Source organism: Megalops cyprinoides, chromosome 2 (assembly GCF_013368585.1).
Source record: "Megalops cyprinoides isolate fMegCyp1 chromosome 2, fMegCyp1.pri, whole genome shotgun sequence".
NCBI lineage: Eukaryota > Metazoa > Chordata > Actinopteri > Elopiformes > Megalopidae > Megalops > Megalops cyprinoides.
In genome coordinates, this window is record NC_050584.1 from 13,418,958 (window position 1) to 13,436,332 (window position 17,375).

A 17,375-nucleotide genomic window follows, 5' to 3' on the forward strand; every position below is an offset into this window, starting at 1 on the left:
TGTATGAATGGATATTTTTACATATTCGAATAACCAAGTAATGAAATTCAATTGATGATAACAAAGCCGGGCAAATCAGTAGCCTGCTAATTTTAACGTGTGTAACTTAACATACAAACTCGACTCAAATGTAGGACTCAAATATTGTAACTGTTTATGCTGTTTACTCTTAAATTCCGTTTTTATATGAAACTGTGCATAGAAATTAGAGGACAAAAACTACAGTATTTACGGTACTTTATCTCTTCGTGGGCTGGTCTAATCATCACAAACGTTGTTTGTGGTTTAGACCCAGTAGCTAAGGCGAGAGGGGAGGAGTCTGTAATGATTGACATGATTTCAGCAAGCAGACTAGTGATCGAGTAAACTAGCTACAGCCATAACGCCGAGTGTCACTGTGATTATTACAAAATATCGTATAAAACTTTACAGTCAGTTCCGCGTCACCAAACAGTGGGTTAAAAGAAAAAAACGATGTATTTTTATCCGTGATTTTCGCTTTATTGCCATTCCTGCGGAGCTGAAATGCTTGAAATGAAGCTGCCCATGAGAACGGCGGAGGAAGGAGGGGACGACACGGCCGAGGACGAGCAGGAACATACCGATTGCAATCTCCATATTCCCGGCCCAGTTTCCCAAGCGGCTTCCAACAGAACCGAGGATTCCGAAAGAGGACTAGGATATCCCCTTCAGTTGGATAAGGAAACGGTGTTCGAGTGGTTTGGCTTGCACCTAAATCCGGCCAAGCGAATCGAGTTTATGTGCGGACTGCTTCATATGTGCCAGCCGCTAGAGCTCCGCTTTTTGGGCTCCTGTCTAGAGGACTTAGCGCGGAAAGATTTCCACGTCCTGCGGGACTTTGAAATAAGGGCGAACAGTCCAAACGATCTGGGCCTTTTGACGGACGTTGCCGACCCTGTCGTGAGGTCCAAATTGCTCGTCTGCTTGTCTCTCCTGGGATCTGACAACAGAGAATGTGCGGGGATACTGTTTCGTATATTGAGCCATGTGGATCCCGCCTTGTACTTCAAAAACTATGGCTTCCCAGTGTCTTCCTACAGGGACCCTCAGCATCTCCCGTTCCATCCACCGTGTGAGGATGGTGATGAATTCGGAAGACCAGTGCAGGGCTGTGGGCCTCCAGCGGAGGCAGAGGTCGGACCCCTGGAACAGTTGGCCTTGCTTTTTACTATGGCCTCCTTGCACCCGGCTTTCCCTTTCCATCAAAGAGAGACTGTCAGGGTTCAACTGGATAAAGTGGAGGTAGCAATCGAAGAAGAGAGGCGAAACCACCAACACAGCAGCAACGCTCTGGTAAAGAATGAACATCAAATCGCTGGCTGGCTAGCCACCTAACTAGACAGCTGCTCTCTTGTGCTATCAAACTGGCAAATTCGGTGCCTGTACTGGTGTCACAACTAGTAATGTTGCGCTAGCTTCTTCACAGGCTATGCAAGCTAGCTGTTACTGTCACTTTTCCTATGGTTGCTAAAGTTGTTAGCTAACTTTATTTGATTAGCTAGCTACCCAACGTTAACCAATCGGTAAATTATAATTTAGCTAGATGGACAGATAGCTACCGAGCTAAGTGGGTTATTGTTAGTAGTAACATTAGGTAATCTGCTAGCTATCTATGTGGGTATCAAAGTCTAACACAGGTTACGTTAGCGTTAGCTAGTTAGAGGCAATATCACAAAGCTACCGTGGCTTGTCAGATAGCTAATTTAACGAGGTTGGTATTTTCAGTGTGCGAGGAAGTTGGCAAGATGGGTAATGTGACTGAATCACATCATCCTCTACGTTAGATCTTTAACTAATCATCCACCTTTTTGACGTGACACAATTTAGCTAACGTTTGCTAGTTTCCTTGGTACAAGCGCTGTTGGAATTCCGGTCGTGGCGAAGTGGTGAAACGAATGTCTACAGTTTACCTACTTAATTAATATGGCCTGTCTTCTTTGTTTTCATTAATGTGATAATTCATTTTTAGGTCTAAAACGACTGAATATGTGTAGCTAACTGGCTGACTAACTAGATATTTTGGCGTAAGCACGCTGTCCTTCTAAATGTCAAATCCATGACAGTAAATTGGAAGTGAAACGCGTTGTGCTAAACGTGATTTGAAGGCCAAAGAAAGGGACATAGTCGTTTGAACAAATTCAGTTTTTATCAAAGGTAACTAAACAATTTTTAGTGAGTTCAAAGGCAACATACGCTATAATGACATCAGGTATTTGGTGATGAATATGTCTTAACTTTGTAGTTAGCTATCTTAAAGAGTTGTGAATCGGATCCGAACCCTTTTAAGCTTTGAATCCTTTTTAGATGGGTGGAATCTTTGCGCATGTGCACATATAGCTAGCAAGCTGGTTGATTTAATCATGAGCTCCTATTGTTATTTCTAATGCGTACGAACATGTAAACATTCTACATTTTTCCACATGTGCGATGAGCTTTCCAGTTAATTTATTTATTTAATACAAAAGGAGGGGTGTAACTGTAACGTTACCAGTTTGAGCGTGACTCAAGCGGGCCTCGTCATGATTGACAGCAAGGAAAAGAACGTTAGAGCTGTAACGTTTAAAATCCGCGCAGTCATCAGCCAATTATAATAGAGATATGTCTGAAAGGGGCGTGTACCCGTGACTGCTGGGGCTTCCCTTGTCGATTGTTACATTGATTCCCAGTTTCCCGAAAGAGCTGTGCCTTTCACTAGCCAGTCGAACAACGTCAAGGCGGTATTTTAGACTTTTCTGTCTGTGAGGGGGTTTGAAAATGGCATTGCTGTTGCAGAGAGAGAAAATATTTATTTGTAAATGTGTTGGCGATATGAGCAGATGATTCGTAGGCAACTTTTCTCATTAATCCATTATGGAAATATATTCGCTGACTTCATTAGCAGGTTCAGATGCAACAATATTTTCAAGCAGAGATGCCACCTTCCTTCGTTTCGTCTTGATTGTAAGCAGTCATAAATATTTGAATACCGTTGTGTAGACCTAGAACACCTTGGAGCTTTCACACGCATACCAATGTCTATTTTGAAAGTCATAGTATTTCCAAGGAAATTAGAATTGTCCCACAATTCTGGACTTCGCAGCTGCAGTCTGTGACATTGGACTCATACATCATTTGTCCTGTCCTCTTAAAAGTAAGCGAAGTCTGTAACAGATAAGATGAAACAGTCACTTAAATACTGTGTGGTAGTGTCTCACTTTTATATTGGACACAAAATGGCAAGAAAAAGGGGCTCCAGGGCATTTTTTCGTACTAGTATACATCTTTCATTTTTAATAATTCATTGAATGTAACACAGTAAATCTCCAGCAAGCTAGTTTGTCTTAGCAGCAAAAATAGTTCATAGTTCACATCAGTATAAAGTTTCCATACCATGTTTTCACAGTTCAGCTGTACCTCAGTGTCGTTCAGGTTTTGGATGCATTTCCGTTACCTCCATGTATACCTCAACCTGGCTGGGGGTCTCACCTCACATGATACTTCAGGAGGGGCCAATCTTAAGTAAATGTGTTGTGATACAGTGGACATGTTTTTTTTTTTTGTTTGTTTCTTTTCCCACACTCTGTAGGACAGCTCCCATAAATAAGTAGTGCATTTCTTTCACGCTGGATTACTGCGAAGAATGTTACAATTGGGGGAAAGGCACTGGAAAATTAAAAACAATTTGAATTGAAGTGTCGGCGTGATGTATTAAGATAAAGTACCCCTATATATGTAAAGGTAGACAAGCAGCATCATCATTCTGTTTTCTTTAGTGTGCATGTAACCTTCTATAAATAAAATGTAAACAACCTTAAAAAATTGAAATTCACAACTGCTGTTGTTGCTTTTTACAGCTGGTATGTTGGAGTGGAGTGAGAAAGTTGACCTCTGAGGTCAGGTATACCAACAAAAAGTCTCCAAATGTAAATGAACATTTTGAATGACTATGACCTCAAGCCAACATAGTGCAGGCCAGCTACACTTGCATGTGGCAAGTGAAAACACAATATTACTCTGTTGTTTGGAGAGAGATTTTTTTCTTTTCGTAAGATTATTTCTAAAAGTGTATGCACTTAATTGCTGCTGTTTTAGTCCAGAAATTCAAGATGTAGGCTATTCATTGCTATATGTGTACTTAAGTTTTTATGTCATTTATTTTAAGCTTTGATTTCTATTCTTAATCTGGGCCCAATTTGGAACACACTAAATTGCAGGCAATTTTTAGCAAGGTCTTGCAGCAGCAAATGTACGTTAATGGTAAATTGGATACACTTTTCTGTTAAGCTGTCCTTGCAGCCTCAGCCAAATACTAATGAACCAACCAATGAACTGCGGCCACTACATTTCATTTGTAAAAAGGGCGATTTCTGTTTTTTTTTTTCTTTTTCTAATGGCTAAGACTATTTTTTCTTTCTTTTTCCACCTCTTAAACCATTTTTTTCCTAATTTTCATCAAGTAGTTTAAGAGGAAAAACAAAGAGAAGGAAATGGTGGGAGAGAAGGAAATTGTTGTAAGCAGGTCTGTTAAAAGAAAAAAAAAAGTTCCCTAGATTACAAAAGAGCCTACATCTCTCAATCAATTCTGTGTGTTTCCACAACTGTATTGAGAGGAGATTCTGTTACTGTGCGTGTGTATGACCTTGAATATGGTTTCACTTGCTCCCACATTAAATCGGCTGGGAAGAGGATGAAGTTTTTTTCCACTTGCCATCAATAAATAAATCTGCTGTAAAACTTAAGGGACAGAAAAGCCCCATACTCAGCACAAATTGCCATACATGAGACTTGTACAGCATATTTACACAACTGCTGAAGTTATTCTCCTCATTGGTCTTCTGGAATGCGATGCTCACGAAGTTCCAGAGACCGATTTTCACCCCTCCAGTCTGTGTCTTGGGGTGCAGATTGAGAACAGCATTAAAGTGATGCTGATGGAGTATAAGTGTTCACAACTGGCAAGGCTGCAAGAACAGGATGTTGCACCAGCGACTAGGGATTTGACGCCAGTAGCTGAATAACAAGGCTCAATACTGCAAAAAGCATAGCTTGTGGATGCCATTTGATTGTTCACATATTCTCATGGACATGCCATAATATATGGATGTGGATATACCACTGCAGTGTTTCGTGTACAGGTGTAACCATAAGAGATCCATAGATGTAGTATGTGTGTAAGTAAAACATGAATAAAGAAATGGCTTTTGGGGATACTTGGAAGTGGACATTGTGAAGTATAGACTTTATGGTGAAATTCATAAAACAGAGTCCTGTTTAGGGAAAGCCTGTCCTCTGTCTTTGTGCTGGGGTCAGGAAGCTGTCATTTATGGACAGACTATAACCCACTGTGTCATACTCACCTCTGCTGCACCCTAGTTTTAGGCCAATGTGAAATAGTTCACTTTCATTATTTTGGTAGTTGCATGTAGTTATGTTACCATGGCAGTGAGCTGTCCTTCAGCAGGCTTAAAAATGTAAAAAAAAAAAAAAAATTAAACAGCCTTTAATTTTACATCACCGTTCATGTTTGTTAATTGATATGTTTTGTGATACGGGGGAGTCCAGCTGTGTTAGCACAACTATTAATAACGATAGCAATTGTCAGGGAGTGTGGGGAAAAATGTGGATAAATTTGAAACTTAATTATCATCATTTGTGATGAATAATGCTACCTAAGGAGTAAAAATATTTTCAACATTTTCAGGCTTATTTTTGATATCCTAATTCCTTGTCCACTCAGTGAGTTTCATAATGTTTGAATCAATACACATCACTTGTCCTAGGTTGTGGATTGAATTACAACTTCATTATTTCAATTTGACATTTAAAGTTGCACTTACTGTAAAAATATTTTTCAAGACTTAAGTATGGATTTGACAATGTACACATGTTTGTCGTAAAACATCAATAGGTTTTCAGAATTCTGAGCTGACATATAGGAGGTGTATCTAACTAGCCTGTGTTTTTCTGCAAACATGGCTACTTCCTTGCTTTCTGAACAGTAGGCTATATTGACATAGCCAGGGCGGTACACATTGGTGCTTTGCGTGCTCTTAGTCTCAGGCTCATGAAGTAATATTGACATGACAGATTTAGAGTAGAGATTTATTGTGGCCTGTGCAATGACAGAATAGAATTTCTTATATGCTCACAATGTACGCATGACTTATCTGCTTCACTGTTTATTTCAAATCACTGCATTTTTGTAATAGAAATAATTGTAATACATTCCAATATGTAATTATATACAGTGAGTGAAAACGCACTGTGTTATGATTGTGATTTAGCTACTAGCCTATGTACGAGCTTTAGCTGCATAATTTCAACCACCACAGTCTCTTGAAGTAAGTTTTCAGATGATTATGTGTCTACATGGGATAGCTGTTGCATATTTGAGATATTTGTGGTGGAAGATAAAGAACAGGATGAACTTTTTAAATGCCATAGAGGGGCATAGCTGTGAAGGAATTGGACGCATCTGGAACGAGTATCCACGCCTCCCGTGACCGGCCTGTCACCCGCCATTTTTCTGCCGGGTTTATTTAAACGAAACCTCGCGGCGCTCCGCTGAATGGCCGCATTGTCCCACTCGCTTTGTGTCCGGATCACTGTGACGACAGATTTGCCCTCCCTCCCTCTGCCTCCAGAGAGAGTAGCTGGGAGAGACGCGGCTCTGTTTGTCGCGGGCCTCTCACCGTCCCCGCGGTCTCGGGGGGGATGGCCGCCCCTTGGCCCCCGTGGCCCCTGTGGCTGTTTCTCACAGAGATTACCAGCAGGTCAGCCTGAAGGGCTGAAACATGCCGGTCTAACTGCCTTAATCTGAGGGACGAAGACCGGATTTTGTTTTCAGTCATGTCTACGGTGTGCTCGCGACTGTCAGCATGACGCAAGCTCTCCGAGAGCTGCCTTTAAGCCGTCCCGCCGAGTCTCAGGCCCGGGCCCTCTCTGGGCGAGGGTGAGCGGTAATATACACCCAGCACATTCACACGCCCGGCCTGTCACAGGGCGGTCGCTCTAATTGCTATTTCAGATCGTATAAAGGCCACTGTGGAACCAAACCCCCAAATACACTCGCCGTTTAACGGCTCATTCCATGAAGAAATATGTGTTCTGTGCGAGGCATCCTACGCCTGGCATGTTGCTGTTTTGGCAACAGGCACGCAAGGAGATTACAGTAGAACCAGGCCCATTGGAGAGCCAGGCAGGGAGCAGCTCACTACTAGCAGCTGAGTCTTCACAGGGTGCTGGAAAAGGTCTTGCATTCTTCACTCTGGAACAGAGAGCATGTTCTCCCCCCTTTTTCTCTGTTCTGTTACTCTAAATGTCAGTGCACTAAATCAGCTCCTGTATCTTTGTTACTCGTGGGTAAGTGGAGATATTAAGACGATTCACAGATGGGGAACTTCGTATCCTGTATTGCAGACTTTTTTCACACTACTTTTTGGCCTGCTGGCTGTTGCTTTAATCCTGAGCCTTTTTTTTTCAGCCTTTAATTGAGATGAAGGAAATTAATGGGCCAGAATTCATATCAGGACTTCATTTTAATGAGTGATGTCAGTAAGGTGGCCTCTGTGACAACTTGTCACCACCAAAGTCCCAGGCTCGCATAAACTTTGCAGCACAAGTTGCGCCGTCTGCCAGCAAGTATGACTCGATATAAAGCAGCTTGCTGGATGACTAACAGCGAAGGGAGTGAAGTCTCAGGGGCTGCAGATATTTTAGATTGGACTACTTCATCTGAAACAAGCGGCAACTTAAGCAGCATTCCTTAAACCCGGCCAAGGGAACACGATTGCGTTGTTGTTATTAAAACCTCAGGATTTTGGTCAGCCTCCCGCATGGGCAATTGAAGGATTGGAGGAATGATTCTGACACAAGGGGGGAAGGCGCAGTCTGTTGCGTGGTTGTGAAAGGTCACTGCTGCAAGGGCCTTTTCCATAATGCCAATCTGTTTGGCTGGAGATGCTATCTTCCATTACACTGAGAGCTGGCGGTGGCCGAGTACGTTAGAGGTTCAGTCGAGTATCCCCGACTGTAAAACGGTTCAGAAGGCTTTTCCCCAGGACTGAGAATGTGCAACAGTCCCCTTTACTGTCAGAGTCTTCTCAAACTGGGCTCAGCACTCAAGCCCAAATGTTAAAAAAAGGGCCTTCATATGATTTCAAATTAGGATTATTCGTCGCTTTTTTTTGTTTGTTTGCATATTGGTGGTGAATAGGGAAATTCATGTAATTTCTAGCTCTGTTCATTGTGTTTATTCTTTCAGTCTTTCTGTTCTGCACATCACGCGTGGTGTGAATACCCCTCACAGTGCACAGCAACATCTCTCTGTGATTATCCGCTCTCCCAGGACTTTGCACTGGCACATCTTTGGTAGGACTTTCACAAGAACAAGGAGTGAGTTTCTGACAGAATGCGCAGTGGCCCATTCAGTGTTCAGAAGCCCCCTCCTATTGAAAAGCAAGCAGTAGTTCTTCATCCGATTTCCTGAATAAGAATTGTTCCCTCTCCAGAAACGCGGCGCAAGCTCATGGTGATTCACCTCCTGCTACAACAGATGTCTAGTTTATGAAAAATTAAATCAGGATGACCATTTCTGGCCCTGTGTAGTTCATGGCTAATTTCATGTCAAGGGATAAAAGCCAACTCTGAAAACCATTAGCTGATGTGGCTGGTATATTTTTTGCTGTTATATGCACCAGAGGTGGAATGGGTGTTATGCTATGCAATGTTTTTGCACATATATAATGCCATGAGAAAAAAAATACAAAACAATATAATAAAATATAATCCATATCGTTGTTATTGTAGTTTGTTGTTTTTTCATCATAAATGACACTTCTAGATTTATAACTCAGCCTCTTTAAATGAAGCAATGTTAATGCTATATAGGAGTGATATCGTGTCCATGTTCAAGCAAGTCAGATGTGTTCAGTGCTTCAGTTCAGTGCTGGATGGATTGAGATATGTTTACACTGTATGTCTGAAATGTCACCCAGACATTTGTACACAGTGCTGATGAAATCACTGGGAGTTTCAAATCACGTTGCACGGGAAAGTTTATTTATGTTTATTTAAACACGATGGAAAAAAATGGAAAATGATCATAGTTGTTTTTCTTGTGATCGTTCTGTTTGCATAGACCTACTCATTTTGCTTACTCTCAGTAGAACATGTGCAAGTTGTAATATGCAAAAGGTAGTATGGGCCTGGGAGTGCTTGGCCAACGGGAGCTGTTCAGCTGGTGTCTCTTCTCTAAAGTGCTTGAAGCAGGATGTAAATCACTCTCCAGTATACACCCTTGATAACTGGGCTGTAATATATCAGCATCACTTTCAGGCTAACCAAAATGAATGTAAATGAACTTATCTTCAGAAATGTCGTAAAAGCAGATCGTCATGGTAAGTGCTAATTGCGTTGTTAGCCTCCGTGTCATTCAGACGCCATTCTTTTTTTATGGATGTCGAAGACTGTATGGATATTGTAGGTCAACATCAAATAAACGTCAAGGGCTTTCTTCAGATGGGAGTGTGAAATGGCTGCGGGGTCCTCCGTGGGAAACGGTAGCGGTCTGAATGTTGCAGGCTTAATAAGCAACAGCCCCAGTAATGTGAAACGCTGCACAAGGCACTGGGCAGATACGGGTTTGAATGCGTTGTCTGTTCGTCCTTTTGCTACAGTTCGTCCTCTGGAGTAAATCTGTAAAAGGACAATGCGGAGCCAGGCTAATTGATGCCTTTCGGACAAAATGCCTTTTACTCTGACCCTCTGCCTGGGACGGCTGTCAGTCTGAATTTGTCAGAAGTGCCCGTTTCCAAGCCGATAAGGCTGGCGCTCACCAGGCCCGAGCCCGGTGTCACAAAGCCATACAGTCGGGGCGCTGCTTGGATTGGCCATTACATTGGCCGTTAGGTCCTGCCTTTCAGCTGCTTCAGCATTGCAGTCTGAGACATGCTGCCTCTTAGAATGCTGGGCAGCCTGATCCATTCACCCCCTTTCTCTCACTTTCCTTCCCCTCAGCTGCAGCAGAACAAGGTCCCGAAAACGGACTACCTCTCCCCCGGCGCCGAGACCAGCCTGTGCGACAGAGCCCAGCTGCACCGCGGCAGCCAGTCCCCCGCCAGGAAGCCCCAGAGGGAAGGTGAGGCCGGCCGAGAAACTTCGCACCTAATCACTCAACTCTGACACCCATAGGGCTGGGAACACCGCACAGCTTACTTCAGAGGGGTGGCTACCTTCAGAATAGGTCATTCACAAAACGCACACACGTTTAGTCAATTGACAGGTGACAAGATTCCAAAAGAAATTCAACACTTGGGCCTCAGTGGTGTAGGCCAGATACAGAGCTTACATTGCACACTTAAAAGAGGCACGTGGTTAAAGTGTTTATGTGTTTCCCAAACACATGCTAAGTCTTCCTCTCGGTTTTTTTTTTTCAGCGGTGCACATAGAAAAGATTGTGTTGAAGGGGATTTCAAGAAGCAGGACGGACAAGGAGTACAGTTTTGAGGTATGTTCACTTTTCCCATGGTACTCCCAATGCCTAAAGAGCATGGCCCTTGCAATGTTCACCATTAACTGTGGTGACCGTAGATGGCAAGTAGGCCTCTGTGGCTCTGTCGCTGCGTGTGGCCTTCTTCCCACAACCAGCGGTAAGATGTACACGTTAGGGAGCAGGAACCCTTGTTTCTACCAGCCATGGTGACGGGAAACGGTCACAGGAAATTGCGAGTTGTCTGACCAGAGGAGCATGGACCACAAACAGACTGGAGGTCACTTCGCCAAAGGAAGAGGCAAGGCTGAGAGCGAGAAGACTTGCCTCTCCCTGTCATGCGCGCGCGCACACACACACACACACACACACACGCACACACCACGTCCAAAAACACTCTGATAAGGCCCTTAGGCTTGACGCATTACGTATTTCTGGTCTCCCTCCTCTCTGTGGAAAAAAGCAGCCCGACCCCTCCAGTAAACATCCGGTAGCGCACAGGGGTGACCGCCAGAGGCTGGAGGGAAAGAGGGTGGCCCGCCGCCAGGCCGACAGCGCGTTGCTCAACATTGTCTCATTCCAGCTGGGGAGCGGGGAGGGGACAGCGGCATGGCGGGCTCAAAGGCTGAGCAGGAAGTGTGCGCACCGTTGTGGCACAGGGAAAACACGCTGGAGGCGGGCCTCGCAGCCCTACCACTGTTAAATTGAGATGTTTATGGGGCCGCTTTAAAACATACTGTTAAAGATTTGAGGTCTTTTCCCGAAGGGGCTGCGTGCACCGGCCCGTCTTTCTCATCATGCTTCCTTTGACTTCATGTTCTGACATTCATCTCTTCAGAGGCAGTTACTGAGAAAAGAGGCATCCTACTGACACATACAGGTGCATTCAAAACTGCTCCAACCCGCTTAGTTGCGTGCAGAGTTCGGCTTTCTGAATCGTAATAATGTGATCATCCACTAATATAAAAGGCTGAATGAATCCTGCACATGATGCGTGATGAGCATGCAGGAGATAAATAGCTGCTGTGCATCAGCCAGGTGAATGCTGCTTATTGGTGGTGGTTGAGTCACCACCCCCTTCCCCCCTCAGCGCAGAGAGCTTTGAGGTCCATGAAGGTTGCTGTATACATGGAATACCCTATTATCATTGACCTATTGCATGTTGATTCCAGAGATTGGCTTTGGTATGTGTTATGTTCCAGTGGCAATTGTAGGAATGGTGGCATTATCAGGAATACCAGACAGTGTCAGTGTCTGATTGTGGGATGCAGGTTAATTGTCAGCAAGCTCAGTGGACAGTTAATTCTTGAATTTACCTTTTGTGCCCAATGTGAAGCAGTATTGAACCTTGTGGACATTTTAGGCTTGTGATGTAAATGGTGGCCTGTTATTTCTGTCTGTCTTGTCTGTTTCTGGCTGAGGAGGCTAAGTTGCCGCAATCCAATGAAATAAGGTAGGGGAAAAATTGATATTCTCGTCAAGCAACGTATCACTGCCAATGCATTTGTTGATTCAGTTCTTGCATCGCAGTTTTTTGTAATTTACATGTGGAAAGGCATGTCTTGAATGGGCAAATAATACATGCTAATTAGATGCACCTGAAAGAGATTTGGGATTGGATGGATGGATGCTGTAGGGGCATACATTGTAAGGTAGGAGCAGGACTGGCAGCTTAGCTGAGGTTATAGGAAGGGTTCAGGGGCATGGAATAGAGTAGTTGTCTGTAGTAATTAGCATCAACAGAAGAGAAACCCCCATCTGCGTGAGCAGGGAAGATGACCAGACATATAGCGCAGCATGCTGGGGCTATGGTGGATTTTACGGCATGTTAAGATGTCAGTGCCGCATTGCTGCCCGTGTGAAAGTGCGCCAGATCAGCGCAAGTCACTTCATCCAAAGTCAGGAGCCGCCACCGCCGCCGCCGCTGCGTGAGTCCCGTCAACCCCCGCCGCTGCATTCTCCTCGGTGCCGCCCCCGTCCCCCTGCGGAGTGGCTGGCGAGTTGGGGGGGGGCTCCCCGCTGGTGTTCCTCCGCACTGTAGCAGGTCTGCTCAGTGTTTGTGTGTATAAACAGCCGCAGAGAGGGGGAGGGGGGGGGTCAGGAAGTTGTTTATGGTGAAGTAATGGAACAATGTCGCTGACCTTGGAACTTGGCCGGAGTCCAGCGTCTTCGGCCCCGAATCATAATTCTCCCAATCTCGCCCCTGGCGGTGCGCTCATCGCTGTTTTGCAGCGCTGTTCTCACCCCTAGGAAATCCCACCGGCTGCCATGCGCTTTTGATTCATGAGTTCGTGGGATGACTTTTTTTTTTTTTTTCTTATTCTTTCGTCTTGAATCTGCCCCCTCAAAGATTGTTTTCGCATCATTTAAGCATGTTCTGTCCCCTCCTTTGGAAGAGTCAGCAAATCCTGTCCTCAGATGTGCATTTCTTCAATCTGAAACATGTCGAGAGAGCTCTTTAAGTGCTTCCAGGCACAGTTGAACGAACTGGGGGGACCCATGAATTCTCCTTGAGGGGTGGGGTGTAGCTGTCATAGAGTCGTACTGACTTACTTTGTGGCCAGGGAAGCCGTGACATGTGTACAGGTAGATGCGCCCATCCCTGACACATCCCTTTTTCCCATCAGTCATACTTAAAGCAAAAAGGAACTCGGGGTGGTCAGCAGATGAGATGCTCTGTGACCACGTTTGGTTGGCAGCATTCCCCCAGCCTGATTTCAGGTCTAGCCAGCTGTCTGTATTCCTGCATCTCTCTCCTCTCTGTCAGGGACCTCTTCTCCAGAGAGAAGAACCAGGCAGCCGAGGGCCTCGTAGTTTCTAATGGATGGCACGCCCCATCAAGCAAGGCAAGAACTATCCACGTGACTTATTCGCTCCAGGAGGGGAGCAGAAATTACTAGTAGTCAACGGAGGATTACTTTGTCGAACTTCTTGCTGACTAAATTCATTATTATTATTAGTATTATTATTATTATTACCGTGATCACTACCACTTCTCTGACCCCTGTGGCGTGCTCCAGCCACGTTAGCCCTCATGAGGGGAGATGGGGGCCGTGTCCTCCGCCCACAGCGAGGCTCCCACCGGCCTTCCCTTCTCTGCCCTCCACCTCCCCTCACCTCCACTGGAAGTTTCACTTCTGTGCTGTCACTGGGAGTGATGGACGACTGCAGCTTCACCAGGGGGATGGAGCAGCGAGGCGGGGAGACCGAGGAGGAACCTCTGGATGTTCCAAACCCCCGTCCCCCCGCCGCACACCCACCCGCGCCCTTCCCCTACGGGCGACGGAGCGCAGCGCTGCTCTGCTGCCCGGGGCTTTTGACACTGTCCACACAAACCTTTTCCGTTCAGCTGCTCAGCGGCATCATAGGGTACACTCTGAGTAGTCAGCCATGATGAATGGCTGCGGTTAAATGAACAGTCTCTAGTCAAACAGACAACAGACAGATGATCAAGTGATACCTTCAGCGTAGATAGATTGCTCACCGAAAGCAAAGAGGATTGTAGCGAACGCTAAATTGACCGTAACACATGTAATTTTTTTTTTTTTTCCGGTTTGTCTGCAGCTGGAGGGAAAAAGTCTCAGTCTCAGTTTCTGGTACAGCATGTACTGTGTAGGGTTCTGTAGCAGCTGTAGAAGCAGATCCTATAGCAGCTGTAGGACCCTCAGCAGCCTGTCTTTCAGATGAGGCAGTGCTGAAGCTGAGGGCCTGCTACTCTGCTGAGACTTTCTGTGGAAAACGAGCCGCGTACTCCCGCTGTGCCACAAGCCCTCAGGTAATGCGTTATCATTTCTCCTCGGGGATGGTGGTGTCATGGACACCGGCGGGGGAATGTTACTATGGATGGTGGAAAAAGCCCTCGTGTCAACCCAGCAGAAAAGCCAAATACAAAAAGATGTTTTTGTGCTTGCTGGCCATTCATCCCCTAAGGTACCCTCCAGCCTTCTTTGCTGCTTCTCCAATTATCTGAAACTTTTTTTTGTTTTGTTTTTTGGCCCCTGATTGATACACGGCAACAACATGACATGCTCCCTTCCCAGATGGGAGAACGGATCCTGTTTCGTAGTGAGCATCGCCTTGGAATGACCCAGCTCAGAAGCCCCACGGTCATTTCATTTCCTGTCCTCCTTCTCCTGCTCTCTCTCTCTCTCTCTCTCTCTCTCTGCCGTGAGTCCACAGCGCAGCCTTCCACTTCCCTCTGGAGCGGAGGGTAAAAATAGCCGTCTGGTGGCGAGGCAGCGGCCCCGCCCTGAACGTGTCTTGGCTGCTCCTGGCCTGGTGTTGCAGCAGGGGCCAAGGCGTTTGCATCATCCCGCATCGCGTTACCTTCCACAGCCGGACAATGGCCCGGGAGTCAGGTGGCTTTCAGGGCGGCGCACGCCAGGCAGGACTACGCAGCAGGGCCTTTCGGACGGGATCTCGACTTTTCCGCTGGCTTCGGCGGGATGGAAAAGGTCCCTGCGCCCGGAATGTCTAACTGTGCGGATTTTCACCATTCATTACAGTACCTCCACGGTGAAATTAGACAGCCCAACAGTCCCCCCTTTTATCCAGCTCAGAGTCGGTGTTTAGACGGCGCTCACCGCATTGCAAGTGGCGCGCCCTGATTGGCCCGTTGGAGAGGAAGCTGAATCCGAGAGCAGCGCTGGGACACACTTCAGGGATTTCAGGCCCTCACTCATAGTATAGAATTGTATCCTCGGAGCCCATAAGATGAATTCCGCTATTCAGCCGCGGCAGGAGAGCAGGGGGTCTAACTTCACGGCTGCCGGGCTACAAGCAGCCCTTTCCCTTCCTTGGCAGTGGCAGCTAGGTGCAGCCTCATTGGCTGAAAGAGTGGGCCATGTGTCCAGGCCCCGCATCGCCGGCGCGTGCCAGGAGGGGCGGCCGACTGTCGCCGCTGCACACCTACCTCAGCGCCCTGGTAATCACCTCTGTTGGAACAGCGGAGCCAAGCTAATTTCTACTTCACTACACTCCCGTCTGTCCTCAATAACACACACGGAGCCTTCTGGCAGCACAGGTGGCTATTTTTCATTTGTTGCTCAGAAGGCTGAAATCAAAGTTAAGCCTCACAGCTCACAAGGGTTGATGCTGGTTGATGCATCATGCTTCACGATTCTTATCTAGTGGCAACAGGATGTACACCTCCTGTTTGCCAGGTGCATGTGTGGCCTCGCACTTTCCTTCTTTCCAGTATTTTATTTAGAAAGGGCACTGTTCTTCAATGATACAAACCACAGGCCCATAGAAAAGCAGCCTTGTTCTTTGAGTAATTTTCTTTGCTTATTTTTTTGGAGCCAGCATCGAAGTGGAGAGTGTTGTTCACGGCGGTTTAGTCATCAGCTCCGGTCCGATGGGCACCTCTGCGCTCAAGTGTGACCTCCTAAAATGGAGAGCCTCGCACTCCTGTTATTACACGGCCCGTAAGCCGGGGCGAAATGATGGGTCCCTTTCTGAACTTGGCCCGCGAGCGACGGGTAGACTCTGCCTTTTGGCTGGGGTGAAAAGAGGCGGTTAAAAGACTGGCGCGGCCAGTTGCTCCGCTCGCTTATGCACCGGCAGACACACGTACGCGGACGCACGTCCACACGCTGCGCTCTGCAGCCGGTCTGCTCAACCGGCCGGAGGCAGAGAGTGCCACTCCAGGCTGACTTCTTTCCTGGAGACAGCGTTTGGCAGGACAGCGGCTCGGTGGCCACGGGCACTGGATGGAGCACTCGTCATTTGTTGTAAGGGTAGCACTCTGCTCCCCAGTGGACACAAACGGGCGATTAAGCATTCAGGCAGAATATAACAGGCGAGAGTGACAACATCTCTCCGCAGGCAAACTTTAGATGAAGAATGCCCCACCCCAACTTGTACGCCTTTTCCTTTTTTATGTCCGATTGTTCCTGTTCCCCTTTAAATGGTCTTTTTTGTTTTGTTTTGTTGTGTTTCATAGGTGTTTTTCCATGGTAGGTCCCACTATTTAAGATTGAGGTGCATGTTCGCGAAATGGATTTACACAGATATGTACGCACGGTCTGTCCAAAGGCTGCATTTTGACTCGGCTCTGTGGTATTAAAACTGCCCTGTGGAGGGTGAAAGGCAGATTATCCCTCTTTTCTCTCATTCACAGCCGTGATCCCCTCGGGACAGCCATGCAAGAGGGGAAACTTTTTTCTTTTTTTTTGAAAAAGGGCCACGATTATTCTCCCCTCCCTTGCAGACACTGGCTCTCTCCCGCGTTCTGTTTATCCAGACCTTACAATGGAGGCAGGAAGCAGCGTTTAACTCCGATTGACTCCTCCGCTGTGCCCTGGAATGGAGTCGACTTTGCATCAAGGCTAGACAGCACCGCACTTGTCTAGTTATGGCTGAAAAAGAAAAGCTGTGTTTAGCAAATGGTCATGCTGAAAAGGATCATGCTTTATTTAACAACATATGAGTCAGACAGAAGCACAGAAAAAAAAAACGAAAAAAAAAAAACTGATGCATACAGAATATATTCGGCGGTTCCTGTGTTGAGCCGCCACATCAGGCTTAAATGCTGGACCAAGGCCTAGAAATGGACATCAGTATTCCAGACAGAGGTTTCTGGAATCATTGAACCAGTCTGGTAGCAGTAACCAAACAAGATGGCCTCCACTCCTCTTCTCATTTTGTAGTTTTGAACATCCGGGCACCAGCAGTTAAGCGTTTAAAAAATGCAATACGTAATTACTTCCCCACCCTCTTTTCCCTGTGAAATATGCTACAGGTTTAGCTGGTTGTCATCTGTCGCTATCAGTGCCTATTCAAGTGTTTTGAAAGCTCTTGGCGTGCTTTTGTTGTGCCGGGAATTGTCAAACAGGTGTTTTGAGACAAAGTAATAATGACATGACAGTAAGGAAACCCAAGACAT

At 46.1% G+C, this 17,375-nt stretch overlaps 1 protein-coding gene across 2 annotated transcripts in view; it reads left to right on the forward strand.

The window, feature by feature from the left end:
* The first annotated feature begins 351 nt into the window (after positions 1-351).
* Positions 352-17,375, forward strand: part of zcchc2 (zinc finger, CCHC domain containing 2) — a 43,122-nt gene continuing 26,098 nt past the window's right edge. For both annotated transcript variants that reach the window (XM_036521223.1, XM_036521224.1), the window contains exons 1-3: positions 352-1,314; positions 10,018-10,138; positions 10,437-10,507. In XM_036521223.1, coding sequence (XP_036377116.1) covers positions 526-1,314; positions 10,018-10,138; positions 10,437-10,507 — 981 coding nt within the window. In that variant the 5' untranslated portion in view covers positions 352-525. The remainder of the gene's footprint in view (positions 1,315-10,017; positions 10,139-10,436; positions 10,508-17,375) is intronic.